Source organism: Protomyctophum parallelum, assembly GCF_964188405.1.
Source record: "Protomyctophum parallelum genome assembly, chromosome: 6".
NCBI classification, from domain to species: Eukaryota; Metazoa; Chordata; class Actinopteri; order Myctophiformes; family Myctophidae; genus Protomyctophum; species Protomyctophum parallelum.
Window position 1 is genome coordinate 17,240,213 of NC_139701.1, and position 27,781 is coordinate 17,267,993.

The 27,781-nt window shown below is 41.8% G+C and overlaps 2 protein-coding genes across 5 annotated transcripts; both read left to right on the plus strand.

Moving 5' to 3' along the window:
• Positions 1-742: 742 nt before the first annotated feature.
• fpgt (fucose-1-phosphate guanylyltransferase) lies at positions 743-5,592 on the plus strand. Of its 2 annotated transcripts, XM_083766294.1 has the most exons (5): positions 743-913; positions 3,224-3,391; positions 3,490-3,582; positions 3,678-4,844; positions 5,302-5,592. In XM_083766294.1, exons 1-5 carry the CDS (start codon positions 841-843, stop codon positions 5,346-5,348), a joined length of 1,548 nt encoding a protein of 515 aa, XP_083622420.1. In that variant the 5' UTR covers positions 743-840; the 3' UTR covers positions 5,349-5,592. The 2 variants fall into 2 exon arrangements, with proteins under 2 accessions (XP_083622420.1, XP_083622419.1); XM_083766293.1 differs by having other exon boundaries at positions 3,678-5,592.
• A 367-nt stretch (positions 5,593-5,959) lies between these two features.
• tnni3k (TNNI3 interacting kinase) lies at positions 5,960-25,350 on the plus strand. 3 transcript variants are annotated; one of them, XM_083766291.1, is made up of 25 exons: positions 5,960-6,083; positions 6,469-6,577; positions 6,777-6,862; positions 7,648-7,745; positions 8,200-8,310; positions 8,740-8,838; positions 9,177-9,315; positions 9,763-9,907; positions 9,997-10,101; positions 10,236-10,330; positions 10,695-10,847; positions 12,356-12,439; positions 12,885-12,941; positions 13,122-13,214; positions 13,321-13,378; positions 14,128-14,322; positions 15,590-15,694; positions 15,889-15,941; positions 16,593-16,645; positions 18,071-18,203; positions 18,996-19,105; positions 21,355-21,414; positions 23,028-23,197; positions 24,192-24,271; positions 24,812-25,350. In XM_083766291.1, exons 1-25 carry the CDS (start codon positions 6,044-6,046, stop codon positions 24,889-24,891), a joined length of 2,511 nt encoding a protein of 836 aa, XP_083622417.1. In that variant the 5' UTR covers positions 5,960-6,043; the 3' UTR covers positions 24,892-25,350. The 3 variants fall into 3 exon arrangements, 2 of the variants coding, with proteins under 2 accessions (XP_083622417.1, XP_083622418.1); XR_014569321.1 differs by lacking the exon at positions 24,812-25,350 and having other exon boundaries at positions 18,996-19,110; positions 24,192-24,267; XM_083766292.1 differs by lacking the exon at positions 14,128-14,322.
• Positions 25,351-27,781: the final 2,431 nt, after the last annotated feature.

The following is a 27,781-nucleotide window of genomic DNA, read 5'->3' on the forward strand; positions in this document are numbered from 1 at the left end:
TGCAGGAGATTAGCTGTACACAGACGGACGGACAGACACACACACATACGGACACACGGACACGCGGACGGAGTGCAGAAGAACATACTCTCTCCCCATGCCTTCGGCCTGGTGGAGATGACAGTGGCAGTGGTTCTCCAAATTCATGTATTTGTCTGAAAGTAACTATTTTGTGCCAGGGTCGGGTCCCCATATACAATGATGTAGTTAAAACATGAAAAAGGTTTTACATGTTTTTATTTCAAGATTTTTTTAAAGCAGATCTACAAGCTCACAACATGCTCTGATGCAGTAGGCTACGTTGAGAGCTTGTAGATCGGCTATTTTCAAATAGCTTGATTGATTGATTGAACATTTTATTAACAGTTTGTAGAATGGCTATAGTTCAAGGAAAGTACAGGAAAATACAAACTCTGCTAAGACAGAAAAAGACTTGTTTACATAAGGGTCCTCCATTTTCAATTCATCAGCTGATCGGCTGATAGAGATTTTAACCAGTTTAGCTGGGGACCCCACCCCTGCCCTGGACCCCTGCAACTTGCCTGCAACTAGGACCCCTGGGGGTCCCTGCGGTCCCTGCACATAGAGAAACTATGAGAAATGTGATTGGCCAATTCACCACGTGTTCCACCCGGGCACCCCATAGACCCCCGCCTCCCTTGTAAACAACCAACCACGTGACAAACCCCGGAAGTGTTGGGTAATCAATCTCAAGAAAAGGGCTGAGGTTTTGTTGTTTAGCTGTTTCGATCCATGGACGCAGACGTGCTGTTCTGAATGTATAACTGTAATTAATCTACAAGTGTGCCATAATTACTTACTTGTAATTTCGCACAGAAGATGAACGCAGAAAGTATCAGAAAGTTACAATTAGCAACAAGACAAAAGCTGAATAGATTCGACTCTTTGCGTGGTGAGTTTGACACGTCTTAACTGACACGTTTAGCGAAATGAATGTGCATGATTGATCAGTAACGCTATATATTTTTGAGAGTGTTCAGTGTTGTATGTCCATACAACAATACTCAATGCTAACCTGGATCAAGTATTTGTGCTACTCATCAAATGTCAGCTCAGCCTCTCGATATCTGATCTGTTCAAATCATAATCTCAAGACAGATTCAGCTTGTGTGCTATTTTCATATAGACATATAGCCTACCGTGGGCTAAAGTCGTTCATGGATATTTTCTAATTATTCTCTGAGATATAGCAGAGTAGAAGTATTGATATTGGATTTATTACAGCTAAGTAAAGTAATAATACCTGAACTGCCTTGGAGTAGGCCTAGCCGCAATTTGCAACTCTAGATTTTTACAATGGGTTGAATCTAGAGTTGCAATAAGCTCCATCCACTTCCTATTCATCATTTTCGGTTTCTGATCTGCTGGTCTTAAATGACGTTAAACTCACCAACATTGAAGCTGTAGTCCAAGCTTGAATTATCCTCTTTCAATCTGCCGAGCTTGTTTTTCATAAAAATCCCCCATAGACATGTTATGAGTTACTTTCTGTCCAAAATATTCCAAGAGTGACATTTCCGAGCCGCCATTTGTATTTTTGCAACGTGCTGTAAAACAAGATGTGAGGGGGAGCGCTTGTTTAATAGAAGGCTGTGTGTGATGGGGCGTCGCACTGTGTCTGCCTCTTCTTTGGGTGTCTTACCTGCGCAGGTAAGATTCTATTAAACAAGCGCTCCCCCTCACATCTTGTTTTACGGCACGTTGCAAAAATACAAATGGCGGCTCGGAAATGTCACTCTTGGAATATTTTGGACAGAAAGTAACTCATAACATGTCTACGGGGGATTTTTATGAAAAACAAGCTCGGCAGATTGAAAGAGGATAATTCAAGCTTGGACTACAGCTGCAATGTTGGTGAGTTTAACGTCATTTAAGACCAGCAGATCAGAAACCGAAAATGATGAATAGGAAGTGGATGGAGCTTATTGCAACTCTAGATTCAACCCATTGTAAAAAAATCTAGAGTTGCAAATTGCGGCTAGAGTAGGCCTACATGTATAGTTACATTCCACCACTACATACCTGCTATAGGCTTATATTGTGTTCAGTGTTGAATGTCACATCTAATCTATGTGAATATTGTCGGAAAAGTGCAGATAATTTACTAAAAGAAAATACACATTGTCTGCCAGAACTCTCAAATTGATATGTTATAACTAGGTGACAAGAGCTGACCCCAAGTCGCAGCAGAAATGTATTATTGGGTTATAATAACAATCAGAACCATAACATTGTATGTCTGAGTTATCTTAAAGAACTAAAAGAAATACAGATCCTGTATGTAATTCTTTATACTGTAACAGTGCAATGTTTTTCTGAAAGTAAAGTTATTAAATATGTCAGTAACTTATTTGTATATTATTTAGGTTATTTATCATTATCTGCCCTGTGAAACTTCAAGGCCAAACCAAGCAGAAATGTAATTCTTATTCATATGTTCCCGTATTCAACGACATAAACAATTATATCGTTAATCGCAATTATGTGCGTCAATTAATTATAATGTTGAATGAGAACCCTAATCCCTCCATGAAAATGCATTGTGTTCTATGCCATAGAAGGCATAGAACACTCAGCGAGTGTGAACGCATGGAATATTAGCCATTCTAAGGGCTATGCTATAAGAAGTAGATTTGTTTTCACTTACCGTAAGTGTCAATATAGTAGCAGTATTTATATGTAGAAATACTGCTACTAAGTAAAGTCCTGCATTCTAAAATTTTACTTGAGTAAAAGTACAAAAGTATTGGCATCAACATACTGAAGTACCAATACAGAATGGCCAATTTCATAATCATGTTATTGGAATTTGGATTTATTGTAATTAGTAATGCATTTATTTGTTAATCACTTTAATGTTTGCTTTAATGCAGCTAATTAAGGTGGGGTTGATTTGGATTACTTGATGTATGCATGATTCCATACTAGTTAATGCTGCGACCTTTGGTCGCAATAATGCATTATAATATCGGTACCGGTATCATTTAATGTATATTTCTGCAAAGTAACTAAAGCTATCAAATAATTGTAGTGGAGTAAAAAGTATAATATTTACCCCTGAGGTGTAGTAGAACAATGGAATGGAATGAATGAAGTAAAAGTACCTCAGAATTGTACTGTACTTAAGTACAGCACTCAACTCTCAACTCAACTTTACTTTCCACCATACAAGTAAAGCTGATGTCTTTTTTCTTCCATGAAGGTAAAGAGGTGCCTCCTGGAGTGTTTTGGGATGTGGTGGTTGTAACTGCTGTGGACGAGAGTCAGAGAGATGCATACAAGCTGCAGATCAGTGAGAAGATTGCACGAAAAGAGCTACCTCTTGGAATTCAGTATAAAGTCTTCTCAGATCCACCTGGATCCAAAGTAGGTGAGTGGATCGGTCTCCAAATGTGAGATCCTGACAACCATTGTTACCATTGTAAAATTCATTGTACAGAGGTGACCTTGTGTAATCTTGTTCTCAAGGCAATGGAGGGTCAACGCTATATGCATTGCAACAACTGGATGACCTATATGGGAACACCCTGAGTACATTCAGAGTCATCTTGATCCATGCAGGTATTGTATTACATTTTAAACATGTCTTTATTGATAAATGTTGTGTACCAGTGCAATCATGACTATTTTCTGACTGGGATCTCATTCTGTCTTAGGAGGGTTAAGCCAGCGTTTGCCCAATGCCAGTGCCCTGGGGAAAATCTTCGCAGCTCTCCCGCTGGGCGATCCCCTCTACCAGATGCTGGAGCTCAAGTTGGCCATGTATGTGGATTTCCCATCCCAAATGATGCCTGGCGTGCTGGTGACATGTGCAGATGACATAGAGATATACAGCATCGCGGGCGGGGAGAGCATCACGTTTGACAAACCTGGCTTCACGGCTTTGGCTCACCCTTCTCCACTCTCCATAGGAACCACTCATGGTGTGTTTGTGCTGGAGGATCATGAAAAGCAAGGCTCCTCGGAAATAGAATACACTTCCTGCCTTCACTTCCTGCACAAGCCAAGCATCAGCAAGATGAGAGATAGTGGCGCTGTTTGCAAGCCACATGGCGGTTGTGTGTCCTTAACTGATGCTGAATTTGTCTACACAGACAGTACATACTATGTGGACTATTTAACTGCAGTGGCTCTAGTCACTCTATTGAAAGAGGTCGGGCCATTGCAGTGTGAGATAGATGCGTATGGGGACTTTCTCCAGGCACTGGGCCCCAAGGCCACCATTGCATACACAAGCAACACTGCTAACGTCGCCAAACAGGAGAGCAGCCTGGTAGAGATCCGCCAGAGAATTTTCAATCAACTCAGGGGAACTTCACTTAACGTCATTCTCCTCAACAACTCCAAATTCTATCACATTGGAACCACTGCCGAATATCTCTATCACTTCACAGAGGACCCCATGCTGAGAAGTGAACTGGGCCTCATTTCCTCTGCCTTCAGCATGTGTGAGAATAATGTTCCGGAGGGATTTGTTTGCTGCATCATGCACAGCATTCTGAATCCCAGGTGTTCTGTGACTCCTCGCTCAGTCATTGAATACTCTAGACTGGGAGCAGGAGTGTCCATAGGCTCAGGGTCTATTCTCAGCGGGTGCTGGGTTAGCCCTGGACTCTCTGTACCTGATGGAGTCTTCATGCACTCACTCTGCGTAAACTACCAGAACCAAACTGGTTATGTGACTGTCGCCTTCGGCATCGATGACGACCTGAAGCTGAGTGTGGCAGCCCCAGCCTATATAGATGGACTGAAGCTTTTTGGGGTCAGTCTAATGGATTGTCTACCCTATTGGAATCTGGGTAATGAAGCTGTCAGGTTCTCAGGTGATAAGTCCAATTGTACTTTGTGGAATGTCTGTCTGTTTCCTGTATGCCTTGACCTGCAGAGCTCATTCTCTATGTCTTTAGAGATGGTGCAGGCAGTCCTGGACGGCTTAACACTCACTCTACCTATGGACGCAAAGCTGGTATCCATGCAAGAAGCTTTGCACTATAAGAACCTGGATGAGATGCTGAAGTTTAGGAAAGGACTTTATAAAGACATCATGGCGGGGAAATGCAGCCATTGAGTGTGGCCATGTTCAGTTACAATCATGTTTTTATTTTGGTTATTGTATGAATTAAATTGAATAAATGGATCAGTAAGGTTTTCAGTTATGATAATTATGAGTATCAAAAAGTATAATTCAAAAGCACAATTCTGTGCTTGTGAGTTTACCCATTTCATTGACTTGTGACATTGTGTGATTTCTTAGTAAATTTAGTATCCTTTTAATTATAGGATATACCTTTCCCACTTCGAACACACCAGTTTGTCCATTTAAGTGATGTCCTGCTTGTTGCTGTGTGGACTGCAGGAAGAACACTTGAAAGTGCAGCATCAGATCCATAATGCAAGCAGTGGCCTATCAACAGACCAACAAACTAGATTATATTGTGTGGATCGCTGGCCCTCCCTCTGGACTGCAGCAAGTTGGTATGTGAATGCACAGACATCTCCGTCATCTGGTGTCTAGATGCTCCAGATTCTAGAGCACTAGACAAACGCTTTACACTGTAACTGAGAGTGTAAAAATTGATACATTACAGTGAGGATTTTACTAATGTGCACTAATGTGAAATAAAGTGATACGAATGGAGCTTTTCAGGTTATTTCACTGTACACTATTATTATATATGCAGACCTTGTTTCAGCTGGAGTGAAATTGATGATTTGCTATGACAGGGCTGAGGACAAGCGTAAGGCAATGTTAACCTGCCGTTTTGCAGGAGTCAGTGGCTGGCCACACACACACACACACACACACCCACCGGCCACCACACAAACTTGCTTGCATACAAAGGGAGATCAGTTGTCATAGTTGTCAGGCATTCCACTCAAAGATGTTTATTTTTAGCCTCAGCAATGATCCCCCCCACTTTATCTTGCCCTACAGTATTGTGGCAGAGGGAGAGAGATTGTATTACCGCTTTACTCTGGTTAACAAAACTACAACACATGCAGAAAGAGAAGGACTCTCTCAATGGGGAATTACAAATCGAGACCAACTCAGACATGCACAGGTAATGGTTTAGCATCAATGTGGTTAAGCGGTCTAGATTTATCTTTGGCCAAATCTCAGGGTCTGTTGGCAAAGTTTGCGTGGAAGAGGCCAAGAGGGTAGAATGGGTTCATTTTCTGTTGACACCATTCGCTTATGTGTGCCGAGTCTGGCATAAATAGTATAGTTATTAGTTACTAAATATGTCTGATTCAGGTGTACAGGTTAAATACGGCGCTGTATTTTTTACTGTATAAACTATCTTTAAACAAAATGCGTGAGCCTTTAACAGTGTTTCTACTGTTAATCACCATGCTAAATTTACCATGGCTGCATGTATTCTGACACCTTGTATGAATAGTATTGACAATGTAATTATGGCTAACCCTTATGTTATGGCTGTGAAGACGAATGGAAGAAGAAAGTGAGTGAATCGTACTCTGTGATCATCGAGAAGCTAGAAGATGACCTCCGCATCGAGGAGAACAAGCTGGCGGAGCTCAAACATGCTTTCAGGTGAGAATACAAGCATCATTTTCAACCATAGCCTGTGGAATCATGAAGTCATTTCATCCAAAATGAGGAAAGGTGGAATGAGCGTTCCTCAGTACATAATCCACTCATATTTTATTTCTGAGCAGGGGAGAGCTTTGAATGCGGCAGACGGATGTTAATGCAAACAGAAGATGTTGATTTTATTCTTTCTTTGGCTCAGCTCTGATGAAGCTTTCCAGAAGGTGAATTTGAGCTACCGGACAGAGAGTGGGCTGTCCTTGTTGCATCTCTGCTGTGTGTGTGGAGGTATGCACGCCACGGGCGACGACCTCCTATTAATAACCTCTTACCAAAACATCACAGTGGGAGAAAGGATTAGATTTACTAAATTGTCCACTGCAGTGAAAATGTTCCCTTTGCTTCTTCAACCCCCAATTACTAAAATACAAAAGTACATTCCGTACAATACAACACATCCAGCAGTGTACTGGTAAAAGCTGCATTGAGCGAATCGTAAGTTTGTAGTGTAATTGGATGCTTTTATTCTTCAGTGAAGTGATACTGTATTTTAGAGTTGCACATATTAGGACTATTCCTTGTACAGATTGCTATTGACTCTTGTGACTGTGCCCTCTGCTGGATGGTGACAGCTCAAACACAATGAATTAGAAGGTGATTAAAATGTGCACAAACGTAGACATTTCAAACAAATGTATCAATTCTGGCCAGCTTACTTTTTTTTTTTTTTTTTTGCGGCTTACGCCTTTATTGATTTTTTAAGGGATAGAAAGTAGGCTGACAGGAAACGGGAGAGAGATGGGGGGATGACATGCGGTAAAGGCCGTGTCGGGTCCGGGAGTCGAACCCGCAGCACACCGCGACTGGATCACCAGTCCGGTGCCCAGACCGTTACGCTACGGCCTGGGCCGCCAGCTTACTTTTTACTCCATGTGTTTCGGTCCCTGTAACACACACTAGTCTGTTGTTGCTATGCTGTATTGATGTAAATTATTGACGTAAATGTATTACTAAACATGTCATGTTACACCTGATGCTGTCCTGTGGTTAAAATGTATTATGTTCTTGTGCAGCGAACAAGTCTCACATTCAGAGTCTAATGCTGAAAGGCTTGCGTCCCTCCAGACTGACCAGGAATGGCTTCACTGCTCTTCACTTGGCAGCCTATAAGGTGAAGAGAACAAATGGGTTTGTTTTTAGTGCCTTCAAATTAACATCCTCCATCGATCTGCATATTGTGTGCTTGGGATGGTGGGATTTGTCATCTGAAGACCTTCCTAACTTTTGCCACATGGTGGAGTGCAAGCTGCACACAACTGTTTGAATATGCTTGATGCACAGGGCATTTTAGGTATGGGAACATTTGCGAGTCATTGTATTTTAGGGAATGGCACAATGCACAATTACCGTAATTAATCATGATAATGTGGGTATGAGCGTGACTGGAGGACGAAGGCGAACAACACATTCACAGTGAAATCCTGGGTGTTCATTTAACCCAGTGTTAACCGAGTGTGTGATTTTAAAAATAGCAGATCTGCTGTCATAGATTATGATGAAATATATACTTTAGTGGTTAAAGGTATGGTGTGTCTGAAGCTGAGTTTTAATCCCATGTCCTTCAGGACAATGCTGAGCAACTGACAGCACTGCTTCATGGAGGTTCAGACATCCAACAGGTGGGCTATGGTGCCCTCACTGCCCTGCACATTGCTACAGTGGCTGGGCACCTTGAGGTGAGAACTGATCCTGCTTAAAAAACGATCAGTTTTTATCACCATATGCAGCACCCTTTATGTTATGGTTTGAGTCTGACAGCTCCATCTTGTCTCTCTGCCCCCTTGGTTTACTGTCTTTCTACACTGATATCTGATTCTGAAATAAAGTAGAATAAATGATATCTTCTCTAATGGTGCGTTCTCACGGGAAGACGCAACGACGCAAAGAAAAGTTGTGAGTTGATTTGGAGCAGCTACATGTATCATTGTGTCTTTGCAACGTCATGTCGCTGGCTTCCATTGACAACGAGTGGTAGACTGCGTCGTTGCGTCTGCCCGTGTGAACACAACATAGGGATGTTTTTACGATCACAGCAATACATTTTGATTGCCGATATATAATAAACGGCAGAAAAAGCTTTGACATTCTTTTGTCATTTTGTTCAGGGAGTGGACATACTCCTACAACATGGAGCTTATGTTAATGTCCAGGATGCTGTGTTCTTCACCCCACTGCATATTGCTGCTTACTATGGCTACGAGCAGGTACTCACCCACACCAGGTCCACCTGACATCCACCTAGTGTTACTATGACTATGAGCAGGTAGCCATGCAGGTACTCACCTACACCTGACATTTATATCAGATCAGTCAGATTGACAGCGCTATGATGACAAATGATATGTATCAATTGTCATCATAGCACTGCCATTGTAATAGAATATGTTCAGATGGTACCACATTGATGACATTTCCTTTGAATCTATCTACTTATAATAACTTATGTCCCCATTGTCATTCATTACAACTTTGGTCAACCCCCCCCCTCTCTCTCTCTCTCTCTCTCTCTCTCTCTCTCTCTCTCTCTCTCTTTCTCTCTCAGGTGACAAGGCTGCTGTTGAAGTTTGGGGCTGATGTGAACGTGACTGGTGAGGTGGGTGACAGGCCGTTACACCTGGCTGCTGCCAAGGGTTTCCTGGGAATTGTCAAAATGCTGATGGCAGACGGGAGCAAGATCGACGGTGAGGGTTTGAATTCACAAGCAAAACAAACAGTGTTTTATTCCCAAGTCCCAAGTTCAAGAATCCATTGGATGTTTGGCTGAGAGAAAGGAATGAGACTCAGAGACCAGCTAGGAGTAGGCTAGCTGGTTATCTCACAGCAACATTTTGCCTGTCCTTTTTAGAGCACTTGTGCCCCATTTGTGGGTTGCGGAGAAATATTTCTGGATCCCTTTATTTTTTGTTTCCTACATTTAGTTTTTAATTATTATTTCAAAACATTTAAAAAAACATAAAAAAAGTAATTTCACGAAGAAGTTAGATTTCGTTATAGAGGGAAGGTGTAACGTATTAAGGCTTATTATATTAGCCAGGGTTAAACTGATTTTGATGCTATACAATGCTGGGTACCCCTGGAATCCCCTCAAGAACCAGTACAGTAAGTGTTGTTTGTACTCGTCCCTCTAGTCAATGCTCAGGACAATGAGGACCATGCCCCTCTCCACTTCTGTGCCCGGTTTGGTCATCTTGAGGTGGTACGCTTTCTCCTGCAGGGTAACTGGCATGTCCATCCTCACTCTGTCAACATCTACGGAGACACTCCACTACATTTGTACGTATTTCATATGGTCTTGAAATGACTGAGTGCTATGCAAATCAGAGACTTTTGGGAGATGATATCAAATTGATGTGTTTCTGTAGGGCCTGTTATAATGGTAAATTCGAGGCGGTGAAGGAGATTGTTCAGCTATCTGGCACAGACAGCCTATCAAAGGAAAACATATTCAGCGAAACAGCATTTCACAGGTATTTCTATTTAAATATTTGCAATTTTCATGTAGCACAGAATTTTTTTTGACGTTTTACTCAAACAATGAAAGTTATGAAACTAGGACATGAAAACCGATCGTCTGAGGTAATGTGTATATTGTGTCACACAGCGCCTGCACTTATGGTAAAAACCTGGAGATGGTTAAGTTCTTGTTGAACCAAAATACAATGAGCATTAACCACCAAGGGAGGGATGGACATACAGGTATGTGCATCACAGTAATCACTGGCAATCAGCTTAGTGTCCGCATTGCAGTGACATGTCTGCTACTTTTGAAACTAAAAAATTAAAAATTAAACCTGAGGAGGACCGATTCTAAAAATCTTTCTGAAAAAGTTTATTATAAATAATAACAATAATAATAATAATACGGTCATAATAATAATAATTATTAGAATGTTGCTATATATACAGGTACCGTATATAACAACAACTAATGTGACACAGATGCTGTCCTGGCTTGAAAGGTGTAACAAATATATAGGTCTTAACCCTTAACAGGTTTAAATTGGTTAAGTGGTTAACTTGCACGGTCGCTATGTGACCAGTTGTGTTACCTCTACTGTAGGTCTTCACAGTGCCTGTTTCCACGGTCACATCCGTCTGGTGCAGTTCCTGCTGGACAACGGGGCAGACATGAACCTGGTGGCCTGCGACCCCAGCAGGTCCAGCGGGGAGAATAAGGATGAGCAGACCTGTCTGATGTGGGCCTATGAGAAAGGTCTGATGATCATGTCTGATGTGGGCCTATGAGAAAGGTCTGATGACCATACTGTCTGATGTGGGCCTATGATAAAGGTCTGATGATCATACAGTCTGATGTGGGCCTATGAGAAAGGTCTGATGACCATACTGTCTGATGTGGGCCTATGAGAAAGGTCTGATGATCATGTCTGATGTGGGCCTATGAGAAAGGTCTGATGGTCATATTGTCTGATGTGGGCCTATATGAGAAAGGTCTGATGGTCATATTGTCTGATGTGGGCCTATGAGAAAGGTCTGATGGTCATATTGTCTGATGTGGGCCTATGAGAAAGGTCTGATGATCATACTGTCTGATGTGGGCCTATGAGAAAGCTCTGATGATCATACTGTCTGATGTGGGCCTATGAGAAAGGTCTGATGATCATACTGTCTGATGTGGGCCTATGAGAAAGGTCTGATGATCATACTGTATGGCAGTTGAAGAGTGAAAGTAACAATGCCACAATGTAGTAATACTTTCTTACAATTAACAGCCCTGTATTCAAACTTTAACTTGAGTAACAGTATAAAAGTATTGGATCAAAATATACTTAAAGAATAATTTCGGACTAGAAGGCTTTCTTACCTTTATTTTTAGTTGTTACGTCCCCACCAAAGAGGTCCAGGTGTTATTTTGTGCAAAAACCCATTATTGGCTATTTCCCCTACCATAAGCCCTCAATGGGGCGTTGGGTTTTAGTGCTAATTTGCTTATTTATATCGCTTGAAAATATATATTTTTATTTATTTCCAATAATGGGTTTTTGTACAAAATAACACCTGGACCTCTTTGGTGGTGACGTAACAACTACAAATAAAGGTGAGCCTTCTAGTCCGAAATTCTCCTTTAAGAACCACTGCTATATTCCATGCAGACCGTACTGACAATGACATTATTTCAACCTAGTGCTTCTCAAAAATGTTTATTTCAAGGACACCCATAATTCTTGAGTTACAGACCTGTAATGAACCCCCTCAAGGAAACCTGATGATCCCTGGACACTACTTTGAGAACCACCACAAAATGACAAACTTTGGTGTCATCTTTTCTAGGAAACATTAGGCAAAGACTTTAAATTGCTTGTGATAAGCTTTTAAAAGCAATCCGTCTCATCCATTTGGATCAATTCAATGGATCAAACAATTCAAATAATTATTTGATTATGATATAGTGCATTGAGTCATTGTGGACAGAGGGAAATTCAAACAAACATCCTTATTTTAATAATTTAGTTTCACAATGCGTTGTGTGCTCACTTAACAGCAACATAGATACATACACACACACACACACACACACCCTCACACACACACACACACACACACACACACACACACACACACACACACACACACACACACACACACACACACATACATACATACATACGGTTTGGGTGTCCTTGACATGAGAATGTTTGAGAATCTCTGGGCTACAGACCAGCATTTCTTGTGACGCCTCTAACCTTGTGTGTTATATCCAAGGCCATGATTCCATTGTCACTTTACTGAAACACTACAAAGGACCTGTTGACTCCCCCTGCAATGAGTACTCCCAGCCTGGAGGCGGTAAGTCACCCTGTAGCTGTCGTCATATGGATCAGTTGCCACTTAAACATACGTGTAACGGAGCAGCGCCACAATCCATTCAATTAGTGTGGATTAGTGTGGATACGTACTCTACACAGCATGTCTGTAGGGCTGCAACTATAGATTATTGTCTTAGCAATTTTTCTATTGGTTGGTTTTAAATTAATTCAATAATCAAGAAGCACGTTTTAGATGAATAGAATCAACTAAATTGATTTGTCTGATTTACCACTTACTGTAAGCCCTATTCTTTACTTCATCGCACAGCACTGTTGCACAAAGATAACAGATCTACAAGCTCACATCACAGATATTTTCCCTATTTTTTAAAAGGAAAAAAATAATAATTTTATAGATTAGTTTGACAAACTGTTGCACCCCTACATGTACGTCATACATGTATGTTCATTTGGCTGTCTTTCAGATGGATCCTACGTGTCTGTGCCATCTCCCCTGGGCAAGATCAAAAGCATGACTAAAGGTAATGAAGAGTGGTAAAGCTCAAAGCGTTATTTGTTGCAAAATTCCTGTCTGCTGGTATGACGTACTGTACACTCTCTGTTGCCAAGGGATGGAACATACTGTAGCTACTGTTGCTACAATGTCATTCACTGCTGTCCCCCGACATTAAATAACTTCTGAAATATGATCCAATTTGCAGAGAAAGCTGACGTTCTGCTACTCAGAGCCAGCCTTCCATCCCATTTCCACCTACAGCTGTCTGACCTGGAGTTCAATGAGATCATTGGCTCAGGTAAATCAATCTAGCCTTGCCATCTCTGAGTTTTTCTCAGCCGACATGCTTCCTCACCAGATCCTCTTTTTACTTAACGTCACATCTGCTTTCACCTTCTCTTTAGGCTCTTTTGGAAAGGTCTATAGAGGCAAGTGCCGGAACAAAGTTGTCGCCATAAAACGGTAATCAGAACTTTTGACGAATCTAAATATAAGTTATATCAGGGGTTCCCAAACTGTGGTGCGTGCACCGCTTGTGGTGCGTGGACGCCCTCTAGGCAAGGGATGCGTGACATGAAAAGGGTTTTATGGTGTTATTTAGCACAAAGGGCAAAATCCGGTAAACCACTGTTGTAAGGAGATGTATAGAGCAGCTGCGGGAGTATACAGCAGCTGCATGTCTCTCAGTGCAGTGTGATTATTTGCCATAATCATATTAAAAAATATATCATTTTCGGCCAAATGCAACGAGACTTAGTGTTGGGGGGTGTATCAGCTAGGTCAGGAGGTAGCAGGGGTGTACGGCCAAAAAACTTGACTGCGTTATATCATTGCTGTTGGGCAGAAACAATGTACCTCCATATTTCATCTTTTTTTCTATTTTTGTTTTTCTACAGTCTAAGAGTCGAGAAAATAGCCGATCTGCAAGCTTGCATCACGATGTGATGCTTTGAGAGCTTGTAGATCTGCTTTTCTTTTTACATTTTTTGACAATTTGGAAAATTGTGCAAAATATATTTTAGTATAGATTATAACGAATAAAAAGTATTAACAAGAGCTTGTGACTAGATAATACCTACATTGGACTGGAACACTTGTCCTGAAAAGTAACAGTGTTGGACACAAGGTTTCTGCCCGACAGCGGCGATACACCACCACATCCCTCAAGAAATGAAGTCACTCAGTCATTAATGTCATCTTGCCCTATCTAGCTATCGAGCCAACACATTTTGCTCCAAGTCAGACGTGGACATGTTCTGCAGAGAAGTGTCCATCCTATGTCGCCTCAACCACCCCTGTGTTATCCAGTTCGTTGGTGCGTGCCTGGATGACCCCAGCCAGTTTGCCATTGTCACCCAGTATATCTCTGGAGGATCTCTGTTCTCCCTGCTTCATGAGCAGAAAAGGTGTTTGTTTGTATATGGGCTGTTTGGATATGTTACAAATACGATGACATAGGAAATCTTATGTAATTTACGGTGTTACCTTAAATGTGACTCTTACCATTTTTAATTACTGGAAGGAGGAAAAGGAATCGCACACTAAAGTACTGTAGATGCCAAATTTAATTTGGCTGATGTTTTGGCCGATGTCTCAATTCAACGCACACGTCTTCGTTAAGACATACTGTCAGTTTTGGTCATAGTCTGCAAACTGTAAACAAGATCCATCAAAATCACTTCCATTAACTCTTTCATATGAAGATATATACTATCTACCCTGTGTGCTGCCGCTTGACTCAATCATGTCTATAATTTATTTATTTATTTTTTATCCCACGATTTTGCAACCCATTTTATTCACCCAGTGTCAATTATCTAATGTAATCCTGGTCGCTACACTTCCTCTGCCAACCTGGGGGGGCAGCGGACTGACCTCATGCTTCCCTTTTTGCATGACTGCTTCTTTTCACCTGACAGGGGGGAGTTTTCCCGGCCGGACGTAGCACGTGGAAGGAACTCGTTATTCCGACCAGTTCCTTTACCCTCCATCAGGCGCCCCGGCTGGCCAGGGGGAGGTAGTTTAGAGACCAGTATTACTGCATGTTTTTTGTGAGGGTACCTACCCTAGGGGACACGGGGAGAACATGCAAGCTCCACACAGAAAGGCCCTTTCGCCAATCATGTCTATACTTGGCCCTCTCCTTTTTTCCCCTCTACACCAAATCTCTTCGCTACAACTAGCTAATTAAATCTACAAGCTCACAACGTGTCGAATTGCGATGCGCTGTGACCTTTATAGATCTGCCATTTCTGCCAAATGTCCACCTTCTATGACATGAACAGAAACGAGATGCTAGGGTTAATGTGGTTAAATCGACACAAAGTTCCTCTGAATGTACTTATTGGCATGGGAGGGAACAATCAACTGCAACATTACTCAGTGTCAAATAAGCCCATGTTTACATGACCCAATCCCAGTTACACATGTCTGATGTCTCTCTATCAGCCTCTTCATCTATAATGTCTCGCACACCAATCTGTTCCCCTTCTTTTTTGTCGGGGCTCACCATTGATCCATATGAAGCGTTCCACTAACTGCACGCCCAGGTGCTGCTGTCTTATAGACTGTCCTATTGATCTGTGTTAAGTGGCTGCGGGGTGGTGATTGGCAGGGACCATTGATCAGGCCACTAAGTGGCCCCCACTCCTTTAATGATGTGTCAATGGACAGGCTGATCGACCTGCAGTCCAAGCTCATCATTGCCATCGACGTGGCCAAGGGCATGGAGTACCTGCATAACCTCACGCAACCCATCATCCACAGAGACCTCAACAGGTAAGGCACACGCCATAATTGGGATAGGGGTCACTATAAAAATCGTTTTTCTGTGCCTTTTTTGAAGAAACCTATAATTGTCAGCAACAGAGCCTTTCATAATTATGACAGTTATACTGTCAAAGTGACAAATGCCAATGGTGATACATAGAATAACTGTTATTTTGGTAACGATTACATGCGCTCCTTTTCAGCCATAATATTCTACTCTATGAGGACGGACATGCAGTGGTGGCTGATTTTGGAGGTACGGTACAGGTTTATTACAGCGTTTTTAATGCCTTAGACTTAGAACAAAGGGGTTTGCTATTGTATGTTCGCTGCCTGATTCCAATTTCTTTTCCTGGTACATTTCTACTTGACATGATCATCGAATGCATACAGGAAATGTTTGCCACAGTTCCAGTTTCCTGGATGATGTGGCTTTGACCCATGTGCTCCTTGCTATCAGCTGTACGAGTTTTGTGTGCAGAGTACGTTGTTCTGTAGTCATTGTAACTAAGTGAGCCTGGATTGGGTTCTGACATACAGTCCTCTAAAGCCTATTTCTGAGAAGTAATGTGACGGTTTGTAAAGCTGGCTGGAATTGTCACTGTGTAGAACTCATGAATACAACAGTAACTGTATTCAAAAACAGCGCATGACCTGCTCATGCATGCCATATCATCTCCCTGCTCTGTGCGTGCGTGTGTGTGTGTGTGTGTGTGTGTGTGTGTGTGTGTGTGTGTGTGACTGTGTGTTTGTGTGTGCGGGTGTGTGTGTCTCTCCCACGTCTTTGTCATTCTCATCTATTTTCAAAGCACTGTCTAATCAAGCGTAAATGCCATAAGATATTAACTTTGAAAGTAAACGGTTTTAACATATTTGTGTTATCAAATGTTCTCTTGCTTCTGTGCAGAATCCAGGTTTCTGCAGTCTGTTCAGGTGGACAACATGACCAAGCAGCCTGGGGTTAGTCCGTGCTCTGTGTCTCTTTAAAGCTGATTTATGTAACGCCTTTAACATACACACTGAGTAAAACCATCAGGTATGTCAAAGTGAAGTCAGAGACTGACTTTGACAGCACATAGCAGTGCTACGTATCTCTGTTGGTGGCGCATGGCACTAAACATCGGCAGGGTGAGAGGCCCTGTTTTTCCCACCTGTACTAAAAATGTCTGCGCCGCCCGTACTGTAATTAGCCCGACTTATGCTCTGTCGCACGGCGGTGCTGCGCGCCGAAAACAGCCGACCTACAAGCTCATGAGGCTTTGCGTCCGCGGCACCTCGAGAGCTTGTAGGTTGGCCGTTTCAGCCGGGCGACACCGTCATGCGACAGAGCATATTTCAGGCCCTGGATAAAAGCATTGCGTATATCACTATTATAGCCCTGGCTGGAGCTCCCTGCCATCAATTACCGTCCGCTGAGAAAACTGCCCTCATGCAAATAGTGTGTGCTGAGTCATCAGCACCCAGAGTGCTTGGCCTAGCAGTCTAGTGTTAAGTGTGTTACGTCCTCTGGGTACAGCCTGTTCTGAGCAACCAGTTATTCTCGCTGGAGTACAGTGTTTTACAACGGTAATTGGCTGTGAGCGTGTGCACACGTGTGTGTGTGTGTGTGTGTGTGTGTGTGTGTGTGTGTGTGTGTGTGCGTGGGCGCACGTGGGTGTACGTACTGTACACGGGATGTGTGATTGATGAATTTTATGTTGAGTATTGATTTGTTTTGAGGGTTTATGATATATAATGTGATTTTGTGTGTTTTAAGCAATGATTCCTCGCAGTCGTCGCAGAACAGTGTACAGATTTAAATTAAATTGGCTGTGCGTGTGCATGCGTGCGTGCATGTGTGTGTGTAGTGTACTTGTATTACTACACTTGTGTAGTAATACAAGTAGTAAAAAGCGCTTTGGACAAACTTCTTAATCTTAATCTTAACTCCATTGAACCCTCAAAATGTCTGCTAAAGCAAACTCCACCAACTCTCCCCCTCTCATGCAAGTAATTGACAATACTGTATATAAAGTAAGTCACAACACCAACTTTGATGAGGCAGTATGCTTTGTTTTCAAAATATACGTTTTTTTTCTTTCCTTTCTCCTAAAAAAATAATATTTTGGAGTTAGGTAGTGTTTTGCCGACAGCAGGGATATTCAGGTTAGGACGCATTTAGAGGTTAGGTTTAGGGGTTGGGGTTATAGGCTACTGCCATATAGCGCGTAGCACACTTCGGAAAATAGTCGTTCTACATACAAGCTACTAGCTCACAATAACACATTGTGAGCTCAATGTAGATCAAGCTATAGATAGGTAGAAATGTCCTACAATATTATCATTCTCACAAGTATAGTAATATAAATGGTGTGTGTGTGTGTGTGTGTGCGTGTACGTGTGTAGAACCTGCGATGGATGGCTCCAGAGGTGTTCACCCAGTGCACGCGCTATACAGTCAAGGCAGACATGTTCAGCTACGCCCTCTGCCTGTGGGAGCTGCTGACAGGAGAGATACCATTTGCTCACTTGAAACCTGGTAATTCTTCTAGTCATTTATTGATCAATGACTTGAATTAAATGACACAGTACGTAATAACAACTGTAACTAGAGACAACTGCCAACCTATTTCCCTTGTGGAAAATATATTTAACATTAACTTTTTTAATTATTCTCTGTAACGGTACCGCCGAAGATTATTAATTAATTTTCAACTAACAATCGCACAGGATCTACTGTCATGTCATACACTGTAAGTTAATCTTTAGCAGTTGGAAAATAATTTCAGTGGAGAATAACCTAGTGGTTCTCAAAGTTGGGTCCAGTGATCCTCAGGGGTCCTTGATCGATTTATCTTAGGATTGATTCTGTAACTCAGAGAATGTACAAATGTAAATTGTTCCATTTCTACTCTTCCAGAGTTAAAAGAACACTGCAGATTTTACAGTTTACAACTTAGGCATTTAGCAGATGTTCCTATCCAGAGCGACTTACATTAAGCAAGGTAAACAAGTACCGGTACATCATTACTAATTAATGAATGCAGAGAGAGTAGTGTAGTAGTGTCTCAAACTAGGATCACATTTAAACCAAGAACGTATAGGCTCAGTTAAATTACATTTTAAACTTGTGGTCAAGAAACAAACTAAAACAAGCTTAAGTCACAAAAGACGAGAACAAATGAAATTACCACGGTCAATCTGCATGGTCGTCATAACAAGGTCAAGTGCACATTTTACAATGTAGATTGGGTCCCAGAGATAAAGCGTTATATCAAACGAGGGGTCTGTGAATTTAAATCACTGATCTAGCCCTCTCTGCTCCTACCAGCGGCAGCAGCAGCAGACATGGCATACCATCACGTCCGGCCTCCTGTAGGCTACTCCATCCCCAAGCCCATCTCTGCTCTCCTACTGAGGGGCTGGAACTCCAGTCCAGAGGTACTGTACGTGTCCTATTGTCCTATTTCACCTCCATCCATAATATTTAATGTAGACACATGTTACTTGTTTATGTGTGAATAAAATGATGTTTTTTCAATCCATATGGCATCGGTAGAGTATTGAGGTGGTTTTATTTGGTCTTCTATTGAGACATTTAGATCCTGTGTTTCTGGTTTGACATGTATGCATTTTGCAACATTTTATTTTGGCTCCATTAGCTCAGTGGTAAGATATGTCGGCATTGCCCAGGAGACGCGGGTTCAAATCTAGGGTAGATCAGCAAAGTTACATAGTGCAGTCGCATTGTGCAGTTTTAACTTATTAGAAGTGGAAAGTAAAACATTTAGACTGGGATGAAACAACCGCTTATGAAGTCAGCCAATACCCTGTTTTCCCAATGCAATCTTACGGAAGCAGTACTGCACATGGGGGAGCATACTTTGGTCCGACATACCATTGGTTCGAAGGAGCATTGGTCCGACTCGGGATAGGGTTTAGGTGTGCTGCCCCGTGCTCGCGGTTATGGTTAGGGTGAGGGTTTGGGGTAGGTTTGTCGGACCAAAGTATAGTAACCCTGCACATGTGGACCGTGTACGGGGGTTGACTGGCCACAGGCTGACTAAATAAGCAATTTAAGGTGGATTAAAGTGGTTGTTTCACCCCACTCTAAAATGTTTACTTTGAGGTTCCAAAACGGGGCTAGGTCATTATATATATATTTTGTGATTGTATTACAATAATCCAACTCCCCCTTATTTTATATACGGTACTCAAAAGCAAAAATAGCAGATCTACAAGCTCACTTCATGTCTGGCTGAGTCAGCTGCCAGCATAATGACGTGTTTAGTTGTGTTTAGTGAGTGAGTGAATGCTGACTCGGCTGCTAGCATAAGCAGGTGTACTGCATTAATGAATGGGACAGGCCCACAGTATTCCCAGGATGCCACATTGAAGCGTGGCAGCACATTTATCAGTACACATGAACTTTACTGTACGATGCACCTCCCTCTGCATCAGCCCGCTATGTACCGGTACATAATAGGCTTGCCGTGTTTATCATGTCTCGTTAGAAGCGTCGTTAGACAACCAGGCGTGCTGGCACATTCTGCTACCCCCCCTCCTCGCCGTATGCTTCTGGCCGTTGTTTGCCATGGCTGGTTGGTTGCCAGCCAACTGCCTCTGTGGAGGTCATGGATGCACCCCCCTCTGGGCTTTGTCTCTGCCCTGCTTGTGTCCCACTGCCCTGTTCCCCACTGTCCCAGGGTGTAAAGGTGTGTCAGGAGATCCAGTATTTTTCAATGAGAGAGAAGTTAAAAAATATCAAAAGTGGCAGATCTACAAGCTCAAAACGTGTCGCTTCACGCCACGTTTTGAGCTTGCAGATCTGATACTTTTGATACTTGTGTGATGCTGTAGTTAGTATGATCAAGTAGACCCTAATTGATCATACTACAGCGTCACTTTATAGGGCATGCATTTACAAAACAGAATTTATCAGTTATCTTTGGCAGCAGCTATCACGGGAATTTATAATGCACATATGTCCCCCGAGGCCCTCCCTAGGTGCTACCTGTTTGGTACAGCAATTTGCTATGGGTACATTGTGCCACACTGACTGCAGGCACAGTCATATAATTAAAGACATGGATGTTATTTCAGAGGTGAATTATTCACAGTAGACTGAAGAAGATGGTTTATGTACGGTAATGAAAGATAGTTCCATTACGTCAATTGAAAATAAAAGCCCTTTGAGGAGTATTCATTTATTTATTTTCTTTAAATACTTGCTTTATTGTGGACCTTGTATGTTTTTTATTCATTAAAAGCAGTACACAAACAGACCTTGGCCATTGTTGTCAGCAGATGTGATATAATTGAACCGCTCCAAGGTGGCACAGTGTTTGTTCTTTTACACAGGGAGAGAAGAGATCTAAAGGTCTGCTTCTGCTTTTGAAGCACAGCTCACCTTTGCTTCCTGTGTGGGTGGACTAGAATGAGTGCACAGTGATAGGGAGGACAGGGGGGGGGGGTGTGTGTGTGTTTTAGGCCTAATTAATACTTCATCGTACAACGATGTGACACTTTGCCAGCTTGTAGATCTCCTATTTTTGGCGAGCAAGTATATCTTATTATATATATATATCACATTAGGGGAACATCTACATTAGTGCTATAGTCTAACAGAGTTATTGTTTTACTTGAACCTTACCAGAAATAATTGTGACATCTGCTTCCTCCATTTTTAGGATAGACCAGAGTTCTCTGAGGTGGTTACCAACCTGGAGGAATGTCTGTGTAATGTTGAGGTATTGTTTTAAGATGAGACCTTTATTCTATCGAGCGAGGGAAATGCAGTCGTCAAAGACCATAAAGCAGTTAAAATACAGATTGCATGGTAAAAAAAAGAAAGTACTGTACAGCACGATGGAAATGGTTCACAGTCAAATCAACACCATTGGTAAGTTGGCAAAAATGTGTTTGGTAACATTTTAATTACTTTGGACAAAATGTAAGCAAACAATTAAAAATAAAGCCGTTAACGGGGAAATGCTCTATGTTTAGTGAATAATGAATCATGCGTTTCCATAGCAGTGCGGTAGGTTCTTAAACTGTTGTAAGTTATGGATAGGTGTTGAGGAATGGACACCGTAGTGAGTGGAATGTCATCATAGGCACCATCTGTATGTCTGTGTGGGATGTATTCTCTACCAGTGGTGGAAAAAGTACTCAGTTACAGTACCACAATGTAGAAATACAAGTAAAAGTCTTGCATTCAACATTTTTATTGAGTAAACTTGAAAACGTATCGGCATCAAAAACTAGTCATTATGCAGAATGGTCAATTTCAAAATCATATTATTGAATTGTAATTATTAAATTATTAATTGTAATGTTCTGCTGAGTAGTTAAAACGATAATACATTATAATCTAAATTTAAAAAGAAATCTAATCTAAGCTTGTGGTACAGTATTTGCCTCTGAGATGTAGTGGAGTATAAATATTAAGTAACAAGAATGACTCAGTCATAATTGCCAGCTGCAGCAAGCTCTCGTTTATGAACAGCTATAATCAGTGTGTGTGCCTCAGCCTCTGCCTCAGCTCACGTTGCCGTTCAGACTATGGGTTTTATGGGTAAGTCTCATAGACTGTAAAAAATATGGACAAAGCGTTCGCCGGGTCTAACATGGACGTAAAATGAAGCCTGTTATTCCTGCACTGTAAATCGCCATCTTTCTAGATCCGTTTGGTACCAGCTGGCCATTGGCTGGCTCCGTTTTGGACCAGCTGGCCATTGGCTGCCCAGACAACGAGGCGGGACTTCCCCCCTTCTTCTCCGTTGGTTTTTATTTTGACTCGAGTGGGAGGGGAATCCCGATCATAGACTGTAACGGTAGCCACGCCCCTCAGAACATACGCGATGGTTTTTTTTCTTTATGGTCATTTTTTTAATTAATGGGACCATAATTTTCCAAAAAGAATATTATGACATTAGAAATGAGACTTTAAACTAGTGACTGGAAGAAGAAAGTATTCATGACCATGTTTATTAAGGTAATACAGTCTAGGTGAAGTTGGGCCAAAATACATGGGCCTCTATGGAGCTATGGGGCTTTTTGGGTCCAGTCCAGCGCCACAACAGGCCATTATATGAACTACCGATTTCAAATGAGGCTTCACGAAATATCTGGCTGACTGCCCCCCTGGTAAGTCTCCCATTGGCTTAGGAGGCAGCCAATCATGACTAGGTCGCTACTAGAGGTAGATCAACATGTTGTCCAGACGCTTTGCAAGCAGCTGTCAAAAATACAAAATAAAGTAAAATAGAAATACTCAAGTAAAGTAAAAGTAACTCCAAATCTTACTTAAGTCCATTACTTGAGTAAATGTACTTATTCCCCCACTGTTCTCCACACACAGTTTATGTCTCCAGCCTCCAGTAACAGCAGTGGGTCCCTGTCCCCCTCCGCGTCCTCTGACAGCCTGGTTGGGCGGGGGGGACCCGGACGGAACCATGTGACCGCGCTGCGCACTCGCTTTGAGCTGGAGTACGCTCTGAACACTCGGGCCTTCGCCATCTGGAGTCAAAGGTACCACCACGCTAATTACATTCGGGCATTTACTCTATAAAATCCTCACTATTATTTATCCATTCAGCCATAGCCTCTGCAGGACTGGGTTCAGTGAGTTGCTCAAGGGCAGCTAGATGGGACACTCCATGGGACTGTTCTATTACAGGACAGTTGCTCTTCCTCAAATTATGTACACAAATCTTCCACAAAGCACTGAGGCTATTACACATACTGTACAGTAGTTCCCCCTTGCCTTGTAGTGCTGTGAAAACACAAAGTTAACATCTAGTGTTTCTAGTGTTTCCTCTGCCAGTAGGGAATCCAAGGACGTCATGTCCGGGCCTGTTCTAAAGGGTTCTGTGATAGCGATAGTGCACACATCCCTCCTTAATGCCATCACTATTGTTTGACCAGTAAACTGCACAACACTTGAGCCACTTTACTGCATCTGTGAGGAGTGGAGTTGCTCGGATACAGGGCTGACAAATAATGGGAAGCACATATAATAAAACATGCATGGTACTCTGACTAAAGACTCCACTGGTGGCCTGCCCAAGGCTGTGTTTGTGTGTATGTGTGTGCGTCAGCTTGTGTGTGTGTGTCTTAACGATGTTCACAGAGACGGTTACCTTGATCCCGGTCTCCAATTGCCTCTTTTAGAGGGCGGGGTTCTGTGTTGTACTACTGTGGCTTGTAGCCGTCAGACATTCCTTGGCACTTGATCAAAGGCATCATCAATTTTGAATAGCCTACTGTATGTATTCCGCTGGAGAAAGTAAGTGTCCAGATATTGTATATCGGGCATAGGTCATCCTATATTAAACACAAGGGGACATTAGATATGGGATTTCTCCTGCCTAGTACTTAGCCTCACCTCATCTACTGTATCTGAATTAATTATGTGTAGTGATCAGCCCACGCTAACCAGAACACGGCCAGTACTGTTGTTGTAATTTCTGAGTCAAGGATGATGACAACATTTCTTATGTGAGACAATGTTGTTCATTTTCAGGGAGAGGGAGAACGCAACCCAGGGTCTGACTCTGGATGAAGTGAGGCGGAATATGCAGTTTCCACCTATTGACCGCAATGGTTTGTGTTGAAATGCATATCCAGCTGATATATTATTACTGTATATATTATGTAATGATTTTAGAAAGCAAAGCTGTCATTCTAAACATTGGGTTTCCTTGGACTTCACAAAAGTGGATTCTAAACTGACATAATGTATGTCAAATACTCCAGTCAGAATATTATAGAATTTCCAAAATTTCCAAACTAGTGCAGCTTAATTCCGGCAGTGCATTTACTGCCGGAATTAAACATTTACTGGAGTAAAAGTACAAAAGTATTGGTATCAAAATGTACTTAAAGTATCCCAAAATTAGAATGTACTCATTATGCAGAATGTCCCATTTCACAAGCTTTCAAATGTATGAAAATAGCAGATCTACAAAGCTCACAATGCGTAACATCGCATTGTGAGCTTGTACATCGGCCATTTTCGGTACAAGCTCACAATGCGATGTGTGGCCGAAATCAGTGCTGAAGTCGGTAAACTCATCTCTACTTCAACTACTGTGTAGATTGTACTTATTGGTAAATATATTTCATAAAATCTCTCTTCCCCAGGCTATGTGTCTGATCCCATGAGCACCATGCGTTTCCGCTCCTCCTTCAGCAGCAACGGCAGCTTTGAGGACAGCAACTAACACTGTTACTGTTCACAAAGCCTTTTTTCTTTGGCTAAAACAATTATATTACATAAATGTATTTACTGTTTCACAATAAGGTATACTGAATATTTCATGTACTGTAGGAATGCAGGTAAAAGTCAATGTTTGAAGTGGATTGTGTTGATATGAGATTAATTTAATCTGTATTTAAATTTCAAGTACAGTATGAGTTTCTAACATTTGTTCTATTCACAATTACTCTATTAACAAATAGAGTATTGCTAATTTGCTAGAGTATAATTACAAATATTATTGCTGTGATTTTTGTATATTGTAAATATTTGTGACATGGTACTTTATTTTTGTGGTTAAAGTGTTTAAAACCTCAAAGTTATGTATGTAATATTTGTGGGTACCCAACTTTAGCTTTAATAGAAAAAGCAAAAATCTTTTACATTTGGCTAAACCACACAAATCACTCATGTATCTTGACTGTTTAACTGGTAAAGTAAAATGTTAGGTGAATTGAAATCTGAGGATAATGTAATGTAATAAAACACGAGTAAATGTAGAAATGTATATATTTGCTGCCAGTTGTTTTTGCATTTACGTCCGGAGACTCCCGTTCAGACACGCCTCCTCAGGAGACCTGATCTGAACCCATTTGATTTGGTGTTGGGAACACGTTGTGACCGCATGCCCTTGCTGACGTCTGCCAGTATTAGCGGCAAATAGACACAAATGAGTGCCAACAGTAGACGAATCCCAGTTTCACCACTGAGACCTCTAATATGGTTATATTAGCTACAGTGATGTTATGCACTAGAATATGCACACGTTTGTACTTTTTGCATGGATTTCACTCCTTTTTTAGGCTCTGGAGCTTGTAAAACAAATATTTGTCTGTCCTGTCTTAAGATGATGGTTGGTCCCCGATACCGTTAAACTGTTAGACAGACAGTGACAGTGATGGACTTGACCATGGACCATGCATGCCCCCAAATACCTGAATGTCTTTCAAAGAATGAGAATAGTTTCATCCACATCCACCCTTTAATTAAATGTTCACCTCATTTTATGACATGGCTTTAACATTTTCTAGAAATGATTCAGGTGAAATCATATCAAAACACTGATTAGAAATGACAACTCACGAACATAATATTGCCACCTTCTGTGCAAAACAAATGCAGTAATGTCTCCTTAGCTGCAGGAAGGACTTAACCTATGGGACATGCTCTACCAGGTGAGCGTCGGTGGCGCACCGGTATCAAGGTATCACTGTGCTTTTGGCCAGTGGATCAGTCAATGGACGTGTAAAGAGTAGAGGAGTGCTTTGGGGCAAATTGAGCTACAGGAGATGTTTCAACGATGAATTATTCAACTGTTTGTGCGGCGTGAGTGGAGGGTATCTGCTTACAGTTTGGTTAAGGTGACAGTGACCATGTGCTCAATACCATACCACAAACTACGCCTCATTGTTTGCTACCAACAATAGGAAGAGATGGGCCATTGTAAGCATTTAATCCAAATGAATTATGTACAGTAGTAGCTTAGTTGGTGATTGAAGGATGATGGCAATTTAAGTTGTCAGTATGAACACAGACATCATATGTCACTTTAGGGCATTCACGGCACATTAAGCTGCCTTGATCACTGTTCAAATGATAAATGCATCATTAAGATCAATACTTGTGTCATAAGCCTCATTAATATCATGTCACAACTTTTTAATGAGAAAATGCAATCAAAGCACATTCTCTCAAATCTTTAAAGCTAGTGCATTTTTAAATCGAACTCACAATCACGTGCTGCTTCTCAGTCCTTACTAGTGCACTGTTAATACTGTATATATTAGTCATTTTCTGTCCGTGTAGTGGTCAATAGAGCGTATGTATTGTGTCCAAATGGCAAAGTCTCTTCCACACTTATAGTGCAAGGGTCTTTATTGAGATCATTTTTGTCCTCAATCAACTGTACAGTTTTGTTGTCTCCGTTGATGCTGCCTTCTGTCTGCTTGGTCTGGGTCTGTCCAGGGTGAGAGTCATCCTGGCTTCCATCCTCTGACTTTGAAGTCAACGTTAGATCTGATACTTCTGTAAGTTCTGTGCTTTCTTCTTCTTTCTTATCCCCATTTTCTGTGTGTTCAGGCATGCCAGTTGCTGTTATGCCAGAAAGATCCAGCTTCTCTGAACTCACTGAATCCTCCTGATGTCCTTCACTTATGGGCAGGGATGGGAGATTTTTAATTTCTTCAATCATTGTCTGTTTATCATTTTGCCCTGGATCATCTTGGGTTATTTCCTCTTGTCTTTGATTCTCAGATTTGACACTAGCTGCTGATTGATTGGTAATGCTTTCCATTTCAGTTTTGCAAATGTCTGATTGCTCGGTGTCTCTCTGTGTTGTTGCATCTTGATCCTTCCCACCTTCAAATTGTGCACTTGTTTCTTTGTGTTCTTCTGTGCTCATCTCCTTGTTTGCTCCCCTGGTTGCATCCTCTCCATCATTTTCACTCTCTGTAATGGGCACCGGTTGTGTGACCCCAGTTTCCTCTTTCACTTGCGGAGCATCTTTGGTGGGTTGGCTTTCACTGGGGGCGTCGTCTTTAGAGTGATTACTCTTGAGATCGGAGTTTAGGTCGTCCACTTTAGTGTTGTCTTTAGATTCACTGCCATCATTTGCTGCAGGTTCTTGATGCTTCTCTCCTTCAAATAGTCCACTTTTGTCATTGTGTTCTTCTGTGCCAATCCTCTTGTTTGCTGGCCTGGTTGTGTCCTCTCCATCATTATCCGTCTCTGTAATTGGCGCCTGTTGTGTAACCCCACTTTCCTCTTTCACTTGCGGAGCATCTTCGGTGGGTTGGCTTTCACTGGGGGCGTCTTTAGAGTGATTACTCTTGAGATCAGAGTGTAGGTCTTGCACT

Excerpts from the sequence above, each read along its gene's own strand:
- fpgt (XM_083766293.1), top strand. The coding sequence starts at position 841 with ATGAACGCAGAAAGTATCAGAAAGTTACAATTAGCAACAAGACAAAAG. Across the intron at positions 914-3,223 it reads TAGATTCGACTCTTTGCGTG|GTAAAGAGGTGCCTCCTGGA; the intron begins GTGAGTTTGACA and ends TCTTCCATGAAG. Across the intron at positions 3,583-3,677 it reads AGTCATCTTGATCCATGCAG|GAGGGTTAAGCCAGCGTTTG; the intron begins GTATTGTATTAC and ends ATTCTGTCTTAG.
- tnni3k (XM_083766291.1), top strand. The coding sequence starts at position 6,044 with ATGGGGAATTACAAATCGAGACCAACTCAGACATGCACAG. Across the intron at positions 9,908-9,996 it reads GGAGACACTCCACTACATTT|GGCCTGTTATAATGGTAAAT; the intron begins GTACGTATTTCA and ends GTGTTTCTGTAG. Across the intron at positions 12,942-13,121 it reads GATCAAAAGCATGACTAAAG|AGAAAGCTGACGTTCTGCTA; the intron begins GTAATGAAGAGT and ends TCCAATTTGCAG.